The sequence below is a fragment of the Euleptes europaea genome, chromosome 1 (genome assembly GCF_029931775.1).
Source record: "Euleptes europaea isolate rEulEur1 chromosome 1, rEulEur1.hap1, whole genome shotgun sequence".
In the NCBI taxonomy this organism is placed as follows: Eukaryota; Metazoa; Chordata; class Lepidosauria; order Squamata; family Sphaerodactylidae; genus Euleptes; species Euleptes europaea.
Genome location: NC_079312.1, coordinates 22,180,121 through 22,202,487, shown reverse-complemented (window position 1 = coordinate 22,202,487; position 22,367 = coordinate 22,180,121). Strand labels below are relative to the sequence as shown.

The 22,367-nt window shown below is 46.2% G+C and overlaps 1 protein-coding gene across 1 annotated transcript; it reads left to right on the top strand.

Moving 5' to 3' along the window:
- Window positions 1–597: 597 nt before the first annotated feature.
- On the top strand, window positions 598–19,182 carry LY6G6F (lymphocyte antigen 6 family member G6F). The gene is made up of 6 exons (XM_056867216.1): window positions 598–682; window positions 4,647–4,925; window positions 10,840–11,130; window positions 15,521–15,677; window positions 16,924–16,964; window positions 19,115–19,182. The coding sequence occupies exons 1-6, from the start codon at window positions 598–600 to the stop codon at window positions 19,180–19,182; spliced, it is 921 nt and encodes a 306-aa protein (XP_056723194.1).
- The last annotated feature ends 3,185 nt before the right edge of the window (window positions 19,183–22,367 follow it).

Below are 22,367 nucleotides of genomic sequence, written 5' to 3'. Positions count from 1 at the left end.
GCCCTATTAGCAACAACATCCAGTGATTCAGTCCTGTACTGGGGTTGGTTGTTTTAGTTCTAGTCAGATAAACTAGTTCTCCTTGCTCCTGCAACATGGACCTCGGAAGAGTCCCTCAAGAGCCAACACTCTCCAAAGGAATGCAAGATGTTTGCGGTTGGCAGAGTGAGGCTTTGCTCATAAAGAACCGCACTGCAAGGCAGACCCACCCAAGTTTGAAGAGGCCAAAGCGTTTAAGCAGGAAGAAGCAAGACTGAGAGTTGCATCCTAGGAGGAAAGACCATTTAGCAGATTTTTTTTTTTAAGATGGCCCTCCTGTCTGTATCTGACTAGCTTTCCCATTCACTGCCCTCTTTTGTACACTTGAGGTTGTATATTTCCAACAGTTTCAGTTCAACAGGGCCTGGCACATGTTGATAGGTTATGCATAACCATTGCATGTCCTGATAAGCCAACCTCAGGACATGCTGGCTGCCGATATATCTTGCTTTCGACATTCTTTTTCCTTCCTGTCCTATTGAGTTTTCCCTCCTTTCTTTTAAAGAAATAAACACGAACATAACCTAATAAACCCGACACTGTCCTCTCACTTCTGAAATGTGTGGCGTTCCACGCAGCTTCGTGACTGCCGCTGGTGCTCTAGCCGTCTTCTTCTTGTCTTTGCAGCTCTGCGTGGCAAAAAGTAAGAACGAAACCTTTGGGCGTTCGTTGTACTTGATGGGGTGGGGTCAAATGAACATCTATAAAGGGAGCCTTATGGGTTTATGCTCATGACACCTAATTTGTAAAGTTCCACAACACACTTATGATTGCAGAGGGTGATTTAGGGTTGCCAACTACAGGTTGGGAAATCCCTGGAGATATGGGGGATGGAGCCTGGGAAACGTGGGCTTTGGGGAGGAGAGGGAGCTCAGTGGGGTGTAATGCCATATAGTCCACCCTTCAAAGATGCCATTTTCTCCAGGGTAACTATTCTTTGTAGTCTGGAGATCAGTTGTAATTCTAGGAAATCTTCATGTCCCACCTGGAGGTTGGCATCCCTAGGGAGACTGGAAATAAGTTCTATTCCTAGTGTGGCCAGGTTTTCGTATTTTACATGCCCTATCAGATGTAGATATTTTAGATTTTGCGGCCTTCTGTCTGGCAAATTTTAAGCAGAACGATTGTATTTATGCCATTAAGGGTTTTGTATTGTATTGAGTGGCCAGGCAGGTACCCTATCGATCAACTCTGAAATCTTTAAATGTCCTAATACAGCAGGAAATGGAGCAGTTGTACCTTCCTGCCTGCCCCTTCTGAGGTCCCATGAGAGTTGCCAACCTCCAGGTACGAACTGGAGATCTCCTGCTATTACAACTGATCTCCAGATGATAGAGATCAGTTCACCTGGAGAAAATGGCTGTTTTGGCCATTGGACTCTATGGCATTGAAGTCCCTCCCCTCCCCAAACCCCGCCCTCCTTAGGCTCCACCCCCAAAAACCCACCATTGGCGGAGAGGGACCTGGTAACCCTAGGTCCCATCATGGTCTCTTTCTCTGCTTGTTAAAACAACCATTGTTCCAGCTGTGCTGTATAGGAGGCAGGGGTGGAAGTCTAGAATAAGGGAAGGGATAAACAGAGAAGCCACAGCTTCACTGGGGGACTTTCAAGGTACAACACCATTCTCTGGCTTGGAATTTGGCAACCCTAAATATCCCCTTAACACTAATGGCAATCTATTATTATTGTAAGGAAAGCAGGAATTCCTGTTCCTTTAATAATTGGTACCTTTAATCACTGGAGAAACATTCTACCTGTTGAAAGGTCCTTTTCAATTTTACTACGGTATCCATTTGGCAGAGGGGTGGAGAAATCCTGTCTCTTTAATAGAAGTTTACATGCAAAAATAGACTGTGGGAGCTTTTAGTAAATCACATCACCTGATATTTGGAGGTAAATCACATCCCCTGATATTTGCTGCGGATCAAACTGATATTAAAGGGACCAGTTTAAAAGTTGACAACCCTAGAGGTTACTATTAAACTGGATCCTTTCCCTCCTGTACATGGGGTCACCACATCATTACTTGGGAGGAATGGTAAGAACTAGGATTGCCAGCTCCGGGTTGGGAAATACCTGGAGATTTTGGGGGCAGAGCCTGAGGAGGGTGGGGTTTGGGGTCTTCAGAGTTCAACTCTTCTACGGATTCTCTGCCCAAGGCATTGATTCCGCAAACACAGGATTGGATGCTGTGTTCAAGGATGAAAGCTTTGGGATTCCCCCCCACCCCCACCACATTTATTTATTTAGAAAATAAATATATACGTTGCCTCTCCAGAGACCTAAAACAGGCTTTGGCTAAATCTGCCTGTAATGCAAAGGCATTTGTGGTGGAAGGCAGAGATTTGCCCTAGATTGCATAATAAACCTTTGCACACAAACACCTAGTCACATTGGCAACACTGCCCCAGTGTTCAAAATAACTTCCATCTGACAACTGTTAATGCTTAAGCTTGCCATTCCAGTTTTGATGGATGAGGTCCTGGGGTCTTGCCTCATGCAAAAGTCTAAAAGTAATCCAGCATCCTGTTTCACAACATCCCAAAGTGTGTGTGTGACACACAGGGTGGCCAGCTCTGGGTTGGGAAATACCTGGAGATTTGGGGGGTAGAGCCTGGGAGGGCGGGGTGTGAGGAGGGGAGGGACCTCAGCAGGGTATAATGATGTAGAGTCCACATGCCAAAGCAAGCTACATAGGCGGAGTGGTGGAATACCTTGAACTTTATAAATAAACGTTATTATAAATAACAAATAAATAATTATAGCAAATAAAAAATTATAAATAAATGTTTGTATCTTATTGACAAATGCAGTCTTGGGCTGCATCAACAGAAATATAGTGTCCAGATCACGGGAAGTGATGGTATGCGCTTTACTCTGCTCTGATTCGACCTCACCTAGAGTACTTTGTTCAGTTTTGGGCACCACAATTTAAGAAAGATGTAGACAAGCTGGAACATGTCCAGAGGAGGGCAACAAAGATGGTGAGGGGTCTGGAGATCAAGTCCTATGAGGAAAGGTTGAAGGAGCTGGGTATGTTGAGCCTGAAGAGGAGAAGACTGAAAGGGGGTGATGATAACTATGTTCAAGTACTTGAGGGGCTGTCATATAGAAGATGGTGCTGAGTTGTTTTCTGTTGCCCAAGAAGGTCGGACCAGAACCAACGGGTTGAAATTAAATCAAAAGAGTTTCTGTCTAGACATTAGGAAGAATTTTCTAACAGAGTGGTTCCTCAGTGGAACAGGCTTCCTCAGGAGGTGGTGAGCTCTCCTTCCCTGGAGGTTTTTAAGAAGAGGTTAGATGGCCATCTGTCAGCAATGCTGATTCTGTGATTTTAGGAAGATGATGAGAGGGAGGGTATCTTGGCCATCTTCTGGTCACTAGGGGTTTGGGGGGGGGAGGTAGTTGTGAATTCCCTGCATTGTGCAGGGGGTTAGACTTGATGACCCTGGTGGTCCCTTCCAACTCTATGATTCTATGATTCTACCACAAGAGCCAAAGTGGTGTAGTGGTTAAGAGCAGCAGACGATAATCTGGAGAACCAGGTTCGATTCCACATTCCTCCACATGAGTGGCGGATTTCAATCTGGTGAACCAGTTTAGATTCCCCACTCCACCACATGAAGCCTGCTGGGTGACCTTGGGCTAGTCACAGTTCTCTCCGAACTCTCTCAGCCCCACCAGCAGCGGCTCTTGCACGCCCCATGCGTGTGACTTTTTGAAATTGAGATTAAAAGACATGTGACTACACACGGACAAAAATCAGAGAAAGGAGCCATGCGTTAATGGCCATAGTTGCAACTGTGCTCATCTCCCAGTATCTCCCAGTTAATTTCTCATGCCCCATCGGTTTCAGGTAGCCAGCTCAAGGTTGACTCAACCTTCCATCCTTCCGAGGGTGATAAAATGAGTACCCAGTTTGCTGGGGGTAAAGACGGGGGAAGGCAGTGGCAAACCACCCTGTAAACATTGGCTGCCTATAAAACATTGTGATGTGACATCACCCCTTGAGTCAGTAATGACCTGGTGCTCCTATACTTTACATGTCTAACTGCACCACAACAGCGTAGAGCATATATGCTTGCCAGGCACTACCCTCCGCCTTGCTATATGGAAAGTTTAATAAAATCCCATTTGCGGAAAGAGTTTGCCCCTACGGGAATGGTGAAATTGAATCCCTTGTGCATGTCCTTTTTAATTGTTGCTTTTATGCTTGGAGCCGATCCCAATTCACCGACCCACTGTTCATAAACAGGGAATGGCTTTCTGGTGAAATCAGGACATCCGATCTTATGAACACACAAAACCCTAAAATAATTGAATCAGTGGCCAAGTTCTTACAGCTAGCAATCAGGTGTTGTGAATGGTGCGTAGCTTTCCTTAATGGCTGATTCGGGATGGTTTTATCCAATTTTATTTATTTGTACTCGGTTTTATCCAAATGTATGTTCTTCCTTTTATATGCCAATAAAGACTTGTGTTGTGTTGTGTTGACCTGGTGCTCGCACAGGGGGCTACCTTGACCTTTTTATCATGAGTGCAATCCCCACTGTGTTTTTTTTTCTGGCCTGACGTTAATGAAGGCTTTTTTTTTTTTGCTCCAAAGTTGTGTATGCAGAGAAAGACTCTTCGGTGGAGCTACCATGTCCCTGTCCGCACTGTCCTGAGCAACGCAGAGAAATGAACTGGTACTTTGACCAGAAAGGCACTGCGGCTCTTCTCTTCCGCAAAGCGCAGCGCGATGGCGTGGAGCGTTATCCGGCTGCCTGGGATCGTCTTGAGATGCTTCCGAATTACTCCCTTCACTTTAGCAACGTGACGGACAATGACACCGGTAGATACTGGTGCGAGCTGCAGAATTATTACGATCTGATAATTGTCACAGGTGAGTGAGGGAACATCTAAAATATGTCTAAGACAAACTTGCCAGGCGGGAACCCATCCCTTAGATGTTTAACTCTCCGAATATGCTCAGACAAGGAACAGTTCTCCAAAGGAGTCGAATTCCCCAGCTAGAGACAGGGATCAATCTGAGCCTGATCTTGCTGAGGTTTATGCGCATCTGCTGTTTTCAGACTAGGGATGCCAGCATGATGTAGTGGTTAATGGCGGTGGACTCTAATGGCGGTGATTCCCCACTTCTCCACATGAGCAGCACTCTAATGTGGAGAACGGGGTTCGATTCCCCACTCCTCCACATGAAACCAAGCTGGGTGACCTTGGGCCAGTCACAGTTCTCTTAGAACTCTCTCAGCCCCACCTATCTCACAAGGTGTCTGTTGTGGGGGGCGGGGGGAGGGAAGGCGATTGTAAGCCGCTTTGAGACTCCTTAAAAGGTAGATAAAATTGGGGTATAAAAACCAACTCTTCTTTTTCTCCCTCTGATCCTGGCTAGTGCCCCAAAGGCTGGTGGGGAGCGCAGCGCATGACATCACTTCTGTTGAAAAACTGGAAGTGACATCAGTGTGGCAGGGGTGACAGTCTAGGATTCACCAAAACTCAATGGTTTACCAAGCAGAATCCTCCCCCCATGTATTCACGTGTCATGCCCATTTACATGTAAAGGGATCATATTCGTTGTGTCGGTTCTGGCCCTTTAAGCTGGTGTCCTAAAAACATCTTGTGATAGTGAATTCCTTAACTAAATCCCACGTTGTGTGAAGAAGATTTTTATTTCAGGTTTCTTGAATTTACTACCTATCTGTTTGATCTGATCAGTAACATGCCTATCTCCTCTTTCCTACTTGGCGTCTAAGCATCATCCAGGGGAACCGTTTTTTCCGCCAAGGGCCATTTGGATATTTATAACATCATTCGCAGGCCATACAAAATTATCAACTTAAAAATTAGCCGACCAAACCCCAAGCAGGCAGCTGCCCCAGATGACCCCCCACACACACACACACAGGCAGGCAGGCATCCAACCGGTTGCACACTCGGGGGGGGGGGGGAGAAGGTTCCTTTTCTCGGCAAAACAAACTCACATCCGCCTCGAATAGAGGCTATTCCTGTCCGTGGGAGGGGGCGGATCACCAGTCTGAGATCCTTCTGAGCTAGAGATCTGCCAGGACCCACAAAGGGCCAGACCAAATGATTCTGCGGGCCTTAAACGGCCCCCGGGCTTGACGTTCCCCACCCATGGTTTAGTTTTTAGAAAATGGATGCCCAAACTCAACTTACATCCTAATTCCTGGTGTACCTAATTTAATTTCTGGTGAGGGAATTGTATTGTCCCTAATCAGGGTCATTTGTCATCTCTTCTTATTTTGGACGTTCTAGGGTTGAGCCTGGACAACAGATGCCAGGGTTGAGTCCTGGTGAGCAAGGGCACAAATTAAATCTGAGCATCAGCCATTAGGAGCGAGACATGTTCCAGTGCTGCTTTCTGACGGGGGAGGCGATGCTTCAACCCAGCCTTGGGTCATGCAAAGATATGAGTCCCATATGGAGGTGACATACATGCCTAACAGAGCCCATTGCCATTGGGGTTGCCAGGTCCCTCTTTGTCACCGGCGGGAGGTTTTTGGGGCGGAGCCTGAGGAGGGCGGGGTTTGGGGAGGGACTTCAATGCCATAGAGTCCAATTGCCAAAGCGGCTATTTTCTCCAGGTGAACTGATCCCTATCAGCTGGAGATCAGTTGTAATAGCGGGAGATCTCCAGCCACCACCTGAAGGTTGGCAACCCTAGGTAGTGATGCTGCTGGATTAGGGGCACACTTCCTGTCTGGAAAGAGGGAATGTAATGATCATAATCTGGAGGCAGCCAGAGCTTTATAATTAGGTCTCTGCAAGTTAGGGTTGCTGGGTCCCTCTTTGCCATCGGTGGGAGGTTTTTGGGGAGAAGCCTGAGGAGGGTGGGATTTGGTGAGGGGAGGGACTTCAATGCCATAGAGGCCAACTGCCAAAGCAGCCATTTTCTCCAGGTGAACTGATCACTATCGGCTGGAGATCAGTTGTAATAGCAGGAGATCTCCAGCTAGTACCGGGAGGTTGGCAGCCCTACTGCAAGTTGAGATCAGTTGTAATAGCAGGAGATCTCCAGTTAGTACCCTAATGGCCACTGAGAAGTTTACAAGGGGGGGAGTCCAGTGAGGACTTGTGGAGGAGGAGAAAATCTATTCCACCTACTGCTCCCCACTTTCTCTGCTCTTCTTCTGCTTGCCCCCCCACCCACCTGGTTATGCACCTTCCTTCCCCCCTCCCTAGCTCTCCCTAGCTCTCCCATTCATACACTGTTTTCTCATTCTCCCTCCCTCAGCCAACCTCAACCCTTCCTTCCTTTCACAGAAATTACCTGTATCCCCCACATCCTCTCTCCCGTCCCCTAATCCTGTCCCCCTCAATTCCTGGTGGGGCCATATTAGGCTTGCCAGCAATCCCTGAGAGCTTTTGGGGTGTGGCATTGTGATGTCATGGCACACAATGCCGTCTCATCACGTGTGGTTGCATACCTGGAAGTGACATCACGGCTTCGCTGCAACTGAAGGGGGAAAAAGGTGAAATGTGAAGGAGCCATAGTGTAGCCATGGCAGTGAAGGGAACGTTTGACCTTGTGCTGAAGGAAGTTTGACCGAGTGTTGATCTATCGCTGTCATCTGTGCTTTCAGCTGAAGTCTCCAAAAGTCTGCATTCCTCGCCTCATAGGGCAAACTAACCTTTAACCCATATCTTCTTTCCTCAAACATAGCAGTCAGCGATTCTTCTTGCGCTAGTAGAGTGAGACAGATAAGGCAGCAGTATTCTTAAAAGTATGTTAAGAAGGAAGTATGGATTTAGTTTCTATTGGTTACAATTTGGTGCAGTATTGAGTTGTCATTGTGTGTGTGTGTTAAGTGCCGTCAAGCCGCTTCCAACTCATGGTGACCTCCAAAATGTCCTATCTTTGACAGCCTTGCTCAGATCTTGCAAACTGAAGGCTGTGGCTTCCTTTATTGAGTCCATCCATCTCTTGTTGGGTCTTCCTCTTTTCCTGCTGCCCTCAACTTTTCCTAGCATGACTGTCTTTTCCAGTGACTCTTGTTGTCTCATGACGTGACCAAAATACGACAGCCTCAGTTTAGTCATTTTAGCTTCTAGGGTCAGTTCAGGCTTGATTTGATCTATAACCCACTGATTTGTTTTTTTTGGCAGTCCAAGGAATCCGTAACACTCTCCTCCAACACCACCTTTCAGAGGAATCTGTTTTCTTCCTATCAGCTTTCTTCACTGTCCAGCTTTCACACCCATACATAGTAACAGGGAATACAATGGCATGAATTAATCTAGTCTTGGTAGCCAGTGTAAAAGATCTGCAACTCCATGATGTCTATTTGCCTATATATGCTTATGCCTTTTGCCTGTAAAGTTGTCAGCATCTTGAATTTTCTTAGGAATAGATGCTCACCTTGGTGATGATCCATCACTAAAGAAAACAGTTTCTACTTGAGTTGTTAGTAGTGGTTTGGATCACTCCTTCGAACCTAAAGCTAAAATGTGTAATTTCCCCTGTCACAACATTCTAGTGTTACCAAAACTGCTCTTTGATTGGGGAAATTAGCATGAGCAGCGGTACCAATTTATTTATATAGCGGAATCACCCAATGTATACCATGGTTGTTTTCGGTGAACCTTAGAATAACAACAGACCAAGGATTTCCAGATTAAAAGTGTTTATGTATTCATTCATTCAGTGTTGCAAATACATACATACAAGAAACTAAGAATAAAAGGAGGTAGGATTAGAGACGTTTCTCAAAAGAGAGGATATTGTTGATTGAGTAATACATTACCGATCTAGAAGTGGAGATGTCCAAGATCCGTGGCACACAGGTACAAAATACAGTATAGCGGGGGATGGGAGAGGGATGGATCGGAGCCTTGAGCCAGTCAAGTCACCGAAAGAGGGTGTGTGTATGGAGCTTCGCCAAACTCAACACACACGGTAAAAAGGAGAGAGAGGTAGGGCAGAACCTGAATTCTCACTCACTCTGTCGGGGAGGGTAAAATATACCCTTCTCTGGGGGTGGGAGGGGGTTGAGATTCCCCAGATGGCTCCTATCTAAAACAATAGGGATCAAAGACTTCGGATGCATAGATCGGGCATAGTGACAATTTGTAAACTAAGCTGGCACCAATGATTTGCACATCTCCGGGATGGCTTGACGCGATCTTGTCATGTGTATCAGCATCTCAGGAAGGTATAAATCTCTGCACTCCAGGGATGCGGCAGAGGAATTCTTCTTAGTTGTAAATGCCGATCGTGGCGGATGTTTTTCTCATGGGGGCGGGGGAACGGCAGGAGAAGGCAACGTGATGCTCTCGCTTCGGCGTTATGGCTTCTCTTTGGATCAGGAGACAATTCAGGATCATGGCTTCCCTTTTGCTGGTTTTGCAGGGGTGACCCGGCCTCTCATCTTGGACAGGCTTGCACAAAGCAATGGAGCACTTGCCAAAGTGACGGGCATTGCTGCTTAGGCAGTATAGTGAGTCTCTGGTGTGGTTGCCATGACCAGGGCAGGAGGTCAGGCAGCGCATATGACAACACTAGGAATCTTCCAAATCTCTATGGTGAAAACACCCATGTGACATTATGGCATCACGGCAACACCACTTTTTGCCTCATTCTCCTCCCTGTTGGAGCTGTGGGAGCATGGAGTGCAGGGGCAGGAGAACTCACATGAACACATGAAGCTGCCTTATACCGAATCAGACCCTCAGTCCATCAAAGTCAGTATTGTCTACTCAGACTGGCAGCGGCTCTCCAGGGTCTCAGGCAGAGAGAGGTCTCACATCACCTACTTGCCTAGTCCCTTTAACTGGAGATGCCAGGAATTGAACCTGGGACCTTCTGCATGCCAAGCAGATGCTCTACAAACTGAGCCACAGCCCCTCCCCCAACTCTTGCTCTAGTGGGAGACCCGGCCAGCCTGAGCTGCAGAAACCCAAAATGCCACCTGAGATTTCTCATGTCTGACATGGCTTTAATTTTTTTTTAACACACTCCAGTTTTTTGGAGGTGTATTTAGATTTTTCTATCCCCCAAATATGTGGATTTTTTTGATCTGCACACTGGGACCAAGTCGGGAATATAGTTGTTAAATGTTCAATCTTTCCTTGAGTCTAGAAAAGCTGTTGGGAACCCCTGCAGATACTGGCACACAGGTATAACTGGGTGCCAGGAACCTAGAAGAACAGTTGGGTTTTGTACCCTGATTTTCTCTACCTTTAAGGAGTCTCAAAGTGGCTTACAAAGTGGTGGAGATTCAAATCTCATTCAGCAGGCAGAAAGATATTTCCTGTTTCTTCTGAACGTCTGATCCATCTTCTCACTTCAGCTGTCGGTAGGGTGGCTAACCTCCAGGTACTAGCTGGAGATCTCCTGCTGTTACCAATGATCTCCAGCCAATAGAGATCAGTTCACCTGGAGAAAATGGCCACTTTGGCCATTGGACTCTATGGCATTGAAGTTCCTCCCCTCTCCAAACCCCGCCTTCCTCAGGCTCCACCTCCAAATCTCCAGGTATTTCCCAACCCAGAGCTGGCAACCCTACCAGTAATACCTCTCCTTTCCCCTGCACTAGGCAATCCTGGATCACTGACAACATACTTTCAAGAGAGAGAGAGGGACCCAAGAACACCCAGGTCTCAGTTGCTTCTTGAATTCATGTTGACGCAGTGGCCCATCAGGGATAGAATCATAGAGTTGGAAGGGGCCATACAGGCCACCAAGTCCAAGCCCAAGCTTAATTCAGGATCAGCCTAGAGCATCCATGACAAGGGCTTGTCCGGCCTCTGCTTAAAGATGTTTCTTTCTCTTCCAGGAACGAGGCAGACGGTGGAGAGCAGGAGAGCAGACCGCGTGTGCTACATCCTGAGTTGCTCTGTCTCGGTCGAAAAAATCCAGCACACTGTGGTCAGGTGGTGGGAAGGCAAAAAAGAGCTCCAGGATGAAGAGAAGAGAGGAGTCAGCCTTTTCAAAGGGGAACGGGCCTCCCAACTCCACATCTGCTTGAAAAAGGAGACGGCCGGAGACCGGGAAGGGACGAGGAGCAAGGAAAGGAGAGTGAAGTGCTCTTTTGATGACCAGATGGAGATCACCTTCAGCATGACTGGTAAGGAGCGGGGTGCTGGATTTTTGTCAGGCCTTGCTTCCTTTTTGGGGGGTGGTTGGGGGTAGGGTTGCCAACCCCCAGGTGATGGAAAAGATCCAAACAGCACTACAAGGTAATTTAAACGCAAGATAAATTTATAAAGGTGCAGGTAAGTGCAAGGAGTGAACATATGTACAAAAATTAAGGGAAACACAATCAGGTTTTTTTTTTGAACAATTAGCATAAATAGTCCAGCAAAATATGCAATATGACAAAAGAAATTGTCCAATGGATCACATAAAAACAATATAGCTGTCCATGAAAGACTTTCCTGTACTTCTCGGTAGCTGGACACAAAATGTCAAAAATGAGGACCACAGCGAGGAGGTGCCAGAAGAGGTGCCCGGACGTGTCGTCTAGATCATGCACACGTTTCGCACATGGCTTCATCAGCTACACATATCTGCATAACATGATCAAAAAAGTATACCATGCTAATATAAAGATATCATGTCAATAAATAATTGTTTAAAAATATTAAGAGTTAAACCTTTATTTCACATTATATCAAAAATATTAATATTAAGAAACTATGCAACTACCATCATAAATATATATTTAAAAACTTACCAGAAAAGTTTATAACAATCATATCAATTTCAAAGAGGGACCAAGAGGATTTCTATATAGGTCTCCAGAGCATATAATGAAACTGACAAGATGCGAGTTCAAATAGAAAGCAATGCAAGGAAATGAACAGCAGCTGGTGGAACAGTAAAGAAAAATGCTTAAAGGAGAAAACTCCTTATAAAAAACAGGAGTAATCCAATTCATTATTTAAACCATTGGGAGACAAGGATCCCATGAGAAATATAAGTTTGGTTTCCATTTGATGTAGTATTTTTTGTATATTTTGGGAATCATAGGGACGACCTTGGTACTGCCACAAGACGCAGAAAGACATGTCATTATCTCGGTGTCCTTTATCAATAAAGTGCGGAGTGAGCGGAGCCTCAAGATTTCCGGAGCGGATCCTAGACCGATGCTCTGAAATTCTTGTTCTAATGGGTCTAATTGTGCTGCCAATATAGGAAAATCCACATTTACATAAGATATAATATACGACCTGTTTGGAAGAACAGTTAAAGAACTGTCTCAAAGTAAACCTGAAACCAGTAACAGGAGAGATAACCTCTTTGAGGGTAAGACATAAATTACAAACCGAACAGGAGCCACATGGATAATGTCCCAAAACGGGTGGTAAAAAATGGGACGTTGGAGAGGGCTCCTGCAAAGGAGTGTCTGTATGTACTAATTGGTCACGAATGGTCCGGGGACGGCGAAGTCCACACAAAGGCGGGGTTTGGCAGCCTGGTAAGCATTGTATAAGGTGCCAATGTTTCTTAACTATTTTATTGATCATATTAGACTTGGAGCTGAATTGTAAGGACCAAGTGACCCCAGATCGGGAGTTGCGAGGTTTCTGGGAAGTAAATAGTGCCCCTCTGTCTAAAGAATCGGCTCTTGCCTTGGCTGAATGTAAAACGTGGTCCGGATAACCCTTGTTCCGCAAGGCATTTTGCAGCTCACGGGCAGATAGTTGAAAATCACTGTCCAGAGTAGAATTACGTTTTAGACGTAAGAAATGGCTGTAGGGGAGATTCTTGAGAAGGTGGGGTGGATGACAGGAAGAAAAATCTAGACCAGAAGGCTTGGAGGACGGCTTCGTATATGGTTTGAAAAATAAAGTGGAGTCCTGAGCTAAAGAAACTTCAAGATCTAAATAAAAAATGGAGGAATCACTGACGGTCCCTGTGAATGATAATTGGGGATGAAGAGTATTAATCCATTCTAGGAACAAGGTGTAGGTTGTGATAGACCGGAAATTGAATATAAGGTCATCCACAAAACGTTTGTAAAATAAAATATCCTGAGAAAAAGGGTTATGTTGAAATAAAAATCTGTTTTCAAAATAAATCATGAAAATATTGGCTATGGAAGGGGCGCATGCAGCACCCATGGAAACTCCATTAACTTGTAAGAAAAATTGGTTTTTGTACCGGAAAAAATTATGTTCAGACAAAATATCAAGCAGCTGCAAAAGAAATTCAGTGGGGAGAAATAAATCAACCCTGGTATCCAACAGATCTTGTATAATGTTCCGTACCTCATCTAGAGGGATATGTGTATATAGGGATACCACATCCAGTGTTGCCAGAACACTAGCAGATGGAGCCTTATAACCTTCTAGTTGGGATATAAAATCCCTGGAATCAAGAACGAATGAGGAAGTGTTGGAAGCAAAAGGCTTTAAATAAAAATCTAAGTATTGTGCAATGGGTTCGAGAAGAGAGCCAGAACCAGAAATTATAGGTCGTCCAATGGGAGGACGAATAGGTTTATGGACCTTTGGTAGGGTGTAGAAGATGGGGGTTCTAGGGTATTTATTAATAAGAAACTCAGCAGTTTGCTCTCAGCAGATAGCTGGAGATCTGCTATTACAACTGATCTCCAGCCGATAGAGATCAGTTCCCCTGGAGAAAATGGCCGCTTTGGAAGGTGGACTCTATGGCATTACATCCCCGTGAAGTCCCTCCTCTCCCCAAACCCCGCCCTCCTCAGGCTCCACCCCCAAAATCTCCAGGTATTTCCCAATCTGGAGCTGGAAGCCCTAGTTGGGGGGTTGCCAGGTGTTTGGTGTATGTTATGGGTGAATACAGATTTATTTTATGAGAAACCAATCCTGCAGCTCATTTGAAGAGTAATCCTCTTGTCCTCTCCCCCACCCCAGCTAATTTCCTGTTTTTCTTCCACCCAGAGTTCTTTTATTTATTTATTTTTTCGATTTATAACCCGCCCTCCCCAGCCAAGACCAGTCTCACGGCAGGTAACATCATCCAGGATACACCAAAATATCCACAATAAAAGAAGAATTTCAAAAGAAATGGAAATGTTATTTTGATTATGCCAAATGGAAAGGGTAGATGGTTAGATATTAAGATCAGTGCTTAGAATTTTTTTGTTTCTTATTTTATCTTATAATTTGTCACAATGTACAGAAGGAAATTTTTATACAAAGTGTGGAATTTAAAGTCAAGTTATGAGATTGGAGAAGTAAGACGAAATAGATTCCCCGAAGGAGTATAAACTGTGTGAATGATTGTGTATGTACTTGTTTGTTCGTTTATTTTTTAAAAAATTAATAAAATATTAAAAAACAATAAAATTAATAACAATTTTAAAATTAAGCAATAAAACCCAATTAAAAACTCCAGATGGCACCAAATTTAGCCCATAGTGCCCGGAATTCGGCTACCCTTGCCTCCTTCTTTGTTTTAAAGCCTCCGATGATTGTCAGGAACAGAATTGTAGTGACAGGGCTTCAGGGAGGGAGTGGAATTGCTGAACTCTCAGACGTGTGTCTAGAGAAGGGATTGCCAACCAATTGCTGGAGGAAAGGGCTGACAAGTTGCCGCTGACTTATGGCGAGCCCTGGTGGGGGTTTCAAGTCTAGCGATGAACAGAGGTGGTTGTCCATTTCCTGCCCCTGCGAAGCGACCCTGGACTTCCTTGGTGGTCTCCCATCCAAGTACTAACCAGGGCTGACCCTGCTTAGCTTCTGAGATCTGATGAGATCAGGCTAGCCTGGCCCATCCAGGTCAAGGCCAACCAATTAGAAAAAAGCAAAACAGCCCATCCCAAAAAACTCTCTGGGTCAGTTTTGTTGCTGTTGAAAGCTCGAGATCTGGTGGCATTTTAGTGTATATGCTTCAATTGGGCATTCCACACATGGCCTTGGACCCCAGAACATAATTTTGTGTGCTGTTGTGTGACTGACTGCATCTGCATATGGTACCGCCTTAGCGTTGTGTCTCCCCTTGCCCTCACTGGGTTCTTTTGAGTTAGGGGAAAGCCAGAAGAAGGAATAGGTGGCGTGGTGTAGTGGTTAAAAGCGGCGGACCCTAATCTGGAGAACCAGGTTGGTTTCCCCAGTCCTCCACATGAAGCCTGCTGGGTGGCCTTGGACTAATCACAGTTCTCTCCGAACTTTCTCAGCCCCACCTATCTCACAAGGTACCTGTGGTGGGGAGAGGAAGGGAAGGTGATTGTAAGCTACTTTGAGACACCTGAAAGGTAGAGAAAAGCGGGATATAAAAACCAACTCCTCTTCCTCCTTCTTCATCAGAGTAACATGACATCGTAGTGGTGACAGCTCTAGGGTCTCAAACCCAATCCAGTATGTGGTTCCTTTGACCCACAAAGCAGCCTAAGCACAAACATAGAGATAACAGACACAGAAAGGAACAGAGGTCTCTTGCCATTAGATCTTCATCCTAATTTGTCCTTGTTGGCAACTGTAGTCTCATTTTTGGATTTCAAGAAGTTGTTCTCCTCTGGTGTCTTTATGCAGGAGCAGTGAAAGATTGCCTATCGGTGTGCCCTAACACAACCCGGTGCTTGGAAAGTGGAGGGCACGGGGGCACCTGGATCCCATTGGCTGTGTGTGTCACACTGCAGTTGGTAGTCATCCTTGGTCTGGGTGTGGCATTGTGGAGAAGGAGCCGCTGGTAAGTCAAGTTCCCATGAATGGGTACTGGGGAAGGTTCAGTTCTGACTAATCTTACGACTGGCATGGGGTGGGATGAGGAAGACATCAGCATAGGACCATTAGGAGGTGTTGTCAATGTGTGTAGATAAAACTGAGCTTGACTGGCCATTGATCTCCCTTAGGGTGAAGGTAGAAGTTGCCTATTGGCTAGAACCTGTATCACCACCAACACACCTTCACAAAGTCTTTGTGGGTTTGGGGTGGGGGATTAAGAAGAAAAATGGATTTATAAGCAAATTACATTTACGTTCTTTTAGTCAAGCTCTGCCTAAAGTATATGGGTGTGGCAGTGGGGCTATAAGGCTGAAAGCGTATCCCATTTACAAGACGTATATAAGCAAGGGAAGCCATAAAGCCAAGTTCATACTGTGGGGGAAGAAATCATTGTTGCTGCTTTTCTGAACTCCGAGAACACACAGGACTGTTGCCAATTAGTGTTGAAATGATGCTGAGCTAAAGGGGCCACTGGACTCACTTAGGATCGCCAGTTCCAGCTTGGGAAATTACTAGGGTTGCCAACCTCCGGGTACTAGCTAGAGATCTCCTGCTATTACAACTGATCTCCGGCTGTTAGAGATCAGTTCACCTGAAGAAAATAGCCACGTTGGCAATTGGACTCTATGGCATTGATGTCCCTCCCCTCACCAAACCCTGCCCACTTCAGGCCTCGACCCAAAACTCTCCAGGTATTTCCTAACCCGGAGCTGGCAACCCTCGAAATTACTGGAGATTTGGGGGGGTTAAACCTCAGGGAGGACAGACTATTCAGAAGGCAAGAAACTCAGAGGGAATGCGATTCCATAACGCCTGACTTCCAAAGCTGCCATTTCCTCCAGGGGACTGGTTCTCTGTAGTATGGGGATCAGTTGTAATGCAGGGAGAAGTCCAGCTCCATCTGAAGTCTGGCTAGGCAAGTAACTTTTAAGAAACATCCTTAATTCCCCCCCCCCCCCCCCGTGCAATCCTGGCTTCAGCTAAGCAATGCAACCAGCAAGTGGCCAGAGGGAGTGCATGCTACCTAGCATCATCTTTAGATTTTTGTACCTTGGCACCCATACTTTGATTTGTTAGGTTTTGGTACCCTATTCCATTTTCCAGGGAGCTCCCAGCAGCATGTGGGAATTGTGTTCTTAGCCAGCAGAGGGCAGCAGAGATAACTACTTTTGCTTGTAGTTTAGATTGATTTTTTTGGCTTTCTTTCCCAGCAGCGAGAAACATGAAGATTATGTCAAACAGGGCGGCAGAGGTAGGTCTTCCAATGTTTGTTGGTTTATGCACCTGCATTTGATACTGCTGTGGGCAGGATGTGTTCTGGTGGGTCTGGGGCACCTCCATTCCTTGGAAAGGAAGTTGTAATTGGAAGGGACCACCAGGGGTCATCAAGTCCAACCCCCTGCACAATGCAGGGAATTCACACCCCAATGCAGGGAATTCACTCCCCCCCACACCCCTAGTGACCAGAAGATGGCTAAGATGCCCTCCCTCTCATCATCTGCCTAAGGTCACAGAATCAGCACTGCTGACAGATGGCCATCTAACCTCTTCTTAAAAACCTCCAGGGAAGGAGAGCTTACCACCTCCCGAGGAAGCCTGTTCCACTGAGGAACCGCTCTAACTGTTAGAAAATTCTTCCTAATGTCTAGACGGAAACTCTTTTGATTTAATTTCAACCCGTTGGTTCTGGTCCGACCTTGGGCAACAGAAAACAACTCAGCACCATTCTCTATATAACAGCCCCTCAAATACTTGAACATAGTTATCATATTCTCTCTCAGTCTTCTCCTCTTCAGGCTAAACATATCCAGCTCCTTCAACCTTTCCTCATAGGACTTGGTCTCCAGACCCCTCACCATCTTTGTTGCCCTCCTCTGGATACGTTCCAGCTTGTCTACATCTTTCTTAAATTGTGGCTCCCAAATCTGAACACAGTACTCTAGTTGAGGTCTAACCAGAGCAGAGTAAAGTGATACCATCACTTCGCGTGATCTGGACACTATATTTCTGTTGATGCAGCCCAAGACTGCATTTGCCTTTTTAGCTACCGCATCACACTGCTGACTCATGGTCAGGGTTCGGTCTACTAAGACCCCAAGATCCTTTTCACACACACATAGTAGGTTACAGATTGTGGTGCAGGGGCCAGGAGTTCTGACCTCTCTAAGAGAGGGACCTGGGGACTTTTGGAGCAGATGAGGACAGAATTCGGGAGCATCTGGATTTTCCAGCAGTAGAATGAGATATAAAGCACCACAGAAGATATGCCTCTCTTGCCTTGAACAAACAGATGTCCTTGGTGGTGAAACAGGCTTTAAAAAAAATCTCTGCCAGGCCCACCAGCTGTCCCCCTACTTGTCCAGGGGGAGTTCGTTGTGGTGGGGCTGGTGTGTGTGCGCGCGCGGTGCAATAATGTCACTTCTGGGACGTTCTAGCTCTAGGGTTGCCAACCTCCAGGTACTAGCTGGAGATTTCCTGCTATTACAACTGATCTCCAGCTGACAGAGATCAGATCATCTGGAAAAAATGGCCGCTTTGGCAGTTGGACTCTATGGCATTGAAGTCCCTCCCCAAACCCTGCCCTCCTCAGGCTCTGCCCCCAAAACCTCCCGCTGGTGGTGAAGAGGGACCTGGCAACCCTATCTAGCACATTCCTCCAAAAACGCTATGGTTTCCTGGAAGTGACGGTTAATTGCCCCCTCTTCAGCTGGCCTGAATCTGCCTGTTGGCCAGCTGAGGGCCGGTGGGCAACCCCATTAATTGGCAGGCAATTGCCTGCCGTTGCCAGGCATCTGGCACCCCCACCTCCCTTCCAAGGAGTAACCAGGGTTGACCATGCTTCGCAGTCAAGTTCTGACAAGATCAGGCCATCCAGGTCAGGGGACTTTCTCTTCAGTAGAGGCTTCATGGGTAGTGTTGGCAGCCTCCAGGTACTAGCTGGAGATCTCCTGCTATTACAACTGATCTCCAGCCGATAGAGATCAGTTCCCCTGCAGAAAATGGCCGCTTTGGCAATTGGACTGTATGGCAATGAAGTCCCTCCGCCCCCAAAATCTCCTGCTGGTGGCGAAGAGGGACCTGGCAACCCTAACCCTATGGCATTGAAAAACCTCCCCTCCCCAAACCATGCCTTCCTCAGGCACCGCCGGTGGCGAAGAGGGACCTGGCAACCCTATCCATGGGATGTTGTATGGGATGTTCTTTGCCTCCCTGCCCTCAAAGCTTCAAGGCCTTTTCCGCACATTAAACTTTTGTTAAAGGGACAACACATTTTTCTCCACCCCTGCTGGCAACCCTAGTGCAGAGTTTTGTCTGTGTCAGCATGGAATTTTGATTTGGTAGCCTGACGTGCTCACCGCAGGAAAGCAAGCTTGCTCATGCAGCCGCTGTTGTGCCTTCCAGATGTTCCGAAGCCAAAACACAGGCCGCAGCTGTATGAGAATGTCAGGACCCGATCTGAGACGGCGTAGCAAGGGGAAAAGCGGTGCTTCCCGCTGACTCACTCCATCCTGGACCAGAACCCGCAGCGCTGGAGTCTCACGATGTTTTTCACACTCTTTTTCCAGGGAGGAGTTCCCGTCCTGCCAAACTTTCTCTAAACCTCCGCATATACTGATGCCCTCAGATGGAAAGCAATACTTCTGGCATGAAACTAAACTAAACTAAACAGCCCGCTCCTTCCATGATTAGGCGTTATTTATCCCCCTTCATTACACGTTTGTTTGTCTTCGCCTCCCAAGAGAGAGGCTAGAAACTCCGACCTCTCCCATCCTCTGTTGTATGTCACAACCTAACCAGCTCCAGTCCCTTTCATAGAGAATCCTTCCTGATTTTTTACATCATTGCAATTCTGGATGGATGCTTGTTACATCAGTTATATGAACTTTGGTTTATGGACACTTATATGTTATGGTCCTTCTTATGCATTCAGTATTGTATGTCTTACTGTAATAATTCATCATACGTTGATATGTACAAAGTGTAATACAGTCTGACAAAGAATATTTAGAGTGATTAGTGGGTGTGTACTGAAAAATAATTTTCCTGTATCGGGATTTCCATAACCTCCAAGTACTAGCTGGAGATCTCCCGCTATTACAACTGATCTCCAGCTGATAGAGGTCAGTTCCCCTGGAGAAAATGGCCGCTTTGGCAATTGGACTCTATGGCATTGAAGTCCCCTCCCCAAACCCCGCCCTCTTCAGGCTCTATCACAAAAAAACCTCCCGCCGGTGGCAACGAGGGACCTGGCAACCCTAGCATTATTACACGCCAATAACTGCAGATCAAGCTGCCGTTAAAAGCACAATGGTACATTGGCAACCTTGACAGTAGTTACGCAGAAGAAGAAATTTCACAGGTGCAAGAGTGTTGTGGGAGACTGAAGAACCGTGCTCGCCGTCTACCCAACTTCTCAAGGCACTGGCGCCTTGAGGCCAAGCTAGTCGGGATTTTTGTACGAATGGGGTCTGGGTTCCCCAAACCCAACTCTTGCTGCCCTTAGTAATATGATAGCGGCTGAGAAATAGTGCCACAGCGGCCCAATTGGGATGGAAACTCTGAAGCGGAGGGGATAAGGGGTTTCATCCTCCCCCCCCCCAACCCCAAATAGTCTTGGGCAGGGGTGTCCAACGTAAGGTCCAGGGGCTGGATGCAGCCCCTTGACAGCTCTTATTCGGACTTTTTAACGGGACCATTTAAAGGATACTCATTGATCTAATCCCTTATTCATATTTTGTGTTAACTTTTATATTAGGTATTGATTTCATAATGTTGGATATGATAAGAATGGATAAATTAAAATAATATTGGGATTAGTCCTGTTTGCAAAAGATTATACAATTTAATTTTAGACGGAAGAGGGAGAGGGGGAAGTAATTTGATTGTTAAATTAGAATAATATTTGTTTTTTTCCCTTTATTATCATTACTATATTGTTTTTTATGGATATATTAAATGAAGAAAAATAAAAAAAATTTTTTTTAAAAAAGACAGCTCTTATTCGGCCCACGAGCCAGCCGAGGGAGTCACCCGATCTTGGCTCGCAAGCCCTCCCAGTCCTGAGGTGTCCATGATCAGAGACTGTTAAATAAAAGAAAATACTGTTGTTACTGTGCTAAGCATGTTTGTATTTTAAGTAAAAAATAAAGTAAAAAAATAATATCATGAATTGGCTTTGCCTGTGTCTTCTATAAAGTTTGTCTCTCCAGTATCTGGCGTTAAATTTTGTGATACACATGACCCGGCCTGACCAAGTGACATTTATGTCATATCTGGCTAGGGTTGCCAACCTCCAGGTACTAGCTGGAGATCTCCCGCTATTACAACTGATCTCCAGCCGGTAGAGATCAGTTCACCTGGTGAAAATGGCCGCTTTGGACATTGGACTCTATGGCATTGAAGTCCCTCCCCTCCCCCAAACCCAGCACCTCAAAACCTCCCACCAGTGGCGAAGAGGGACCTGGCAACCCTATCTCCAGTCCTCATAACAAATGAGGTTGACACCCTAGGTTTTGGGGGTATTATTTGCCTTGTCAGGGGCTATAGCGCACGCCCCATGGCCAGTTTGTGTCAGGAAAACAGTGTGGGCTGAAGGCTGAAATCCCTTCTTTTCCCACACCATGGTCCTCGTCTGAATTGGACAGGATCCTGTTGCCCTGGATCTCGCACTCTGTGTATATTTAATTTCCTAATTTTGTATTCCCTCACAGGCTTCCAACCTGCAGAGACCTAATTATAAAACTCTGGCTGCCTCTGGATTATGTTCACTACATTTCCCCTTTCCAGACAGGACGTGTGCCCCTAATCCAGCAGCATCACTAGCAAGGGTTGCCAACCTCCAAGTAGTAGCTGGAGATCTCCTATTACAACTGATCTCCAGCCAATAGAGATCAGTTCCCCTGGAGAAAATGGCCGCTTTGGCAATTGGACTCTATGGCATTGAAGTCCCTCCCTTCCCCAAACCCTCCTCAAGCTCCGCCCCCAAACCTTCCACCAGTAGTGAAGAGGGACCTGGCAACCGTATCGCTACCCCATACAGAGATGCCCGCGGGCAAACTGGGTTCTAATTCCCACTTCTACCATGGAAGCTCCGTGGATGACCTTGGGTCCATGATACACTCTCAGCCTGGCCTGCCTCGCAGGGTCATTGTGAGAAAATGGAGGAGGGGCGAATGATGTTCTCAACCGCTTTAAGTCCCAGATGGGGAGAAAAGGAAGATAAAAATGCATGCATACATGCATGTATGCAAATGCATCTATCTTGTTCTCTTCCATAAATCATAGAATCATATAGAGTTGGAAGGGACCACCAGGGTCACCTAGTCCAACCCCCTGCACAATGCAGGAAATTCCAAACTACCTCCCCCACAAACACCCAGTGACCCCTACTCCATGCCCAGAAGATGGCCAAGGTGCCCTCCCTCTCATGATCTGCCTAAGGTCATGAATTCAAGGTTGAGTGCAGCGGAGATTTTGCTCTGGTCCCAAAATCTTCCAGCCCTTTCCAACCATTCTGGGACGTGGATAATCTTTAATGATAGTCCTAGTCAGAACTCGGGAGAAGGGGGGAGAAGAGAAGTCTGCTAACTAGGAGCGAGAGAGGGTAACAGGAGTGTAACGAGAAACATTTGGACACTCAAAAACGCACTAAAAC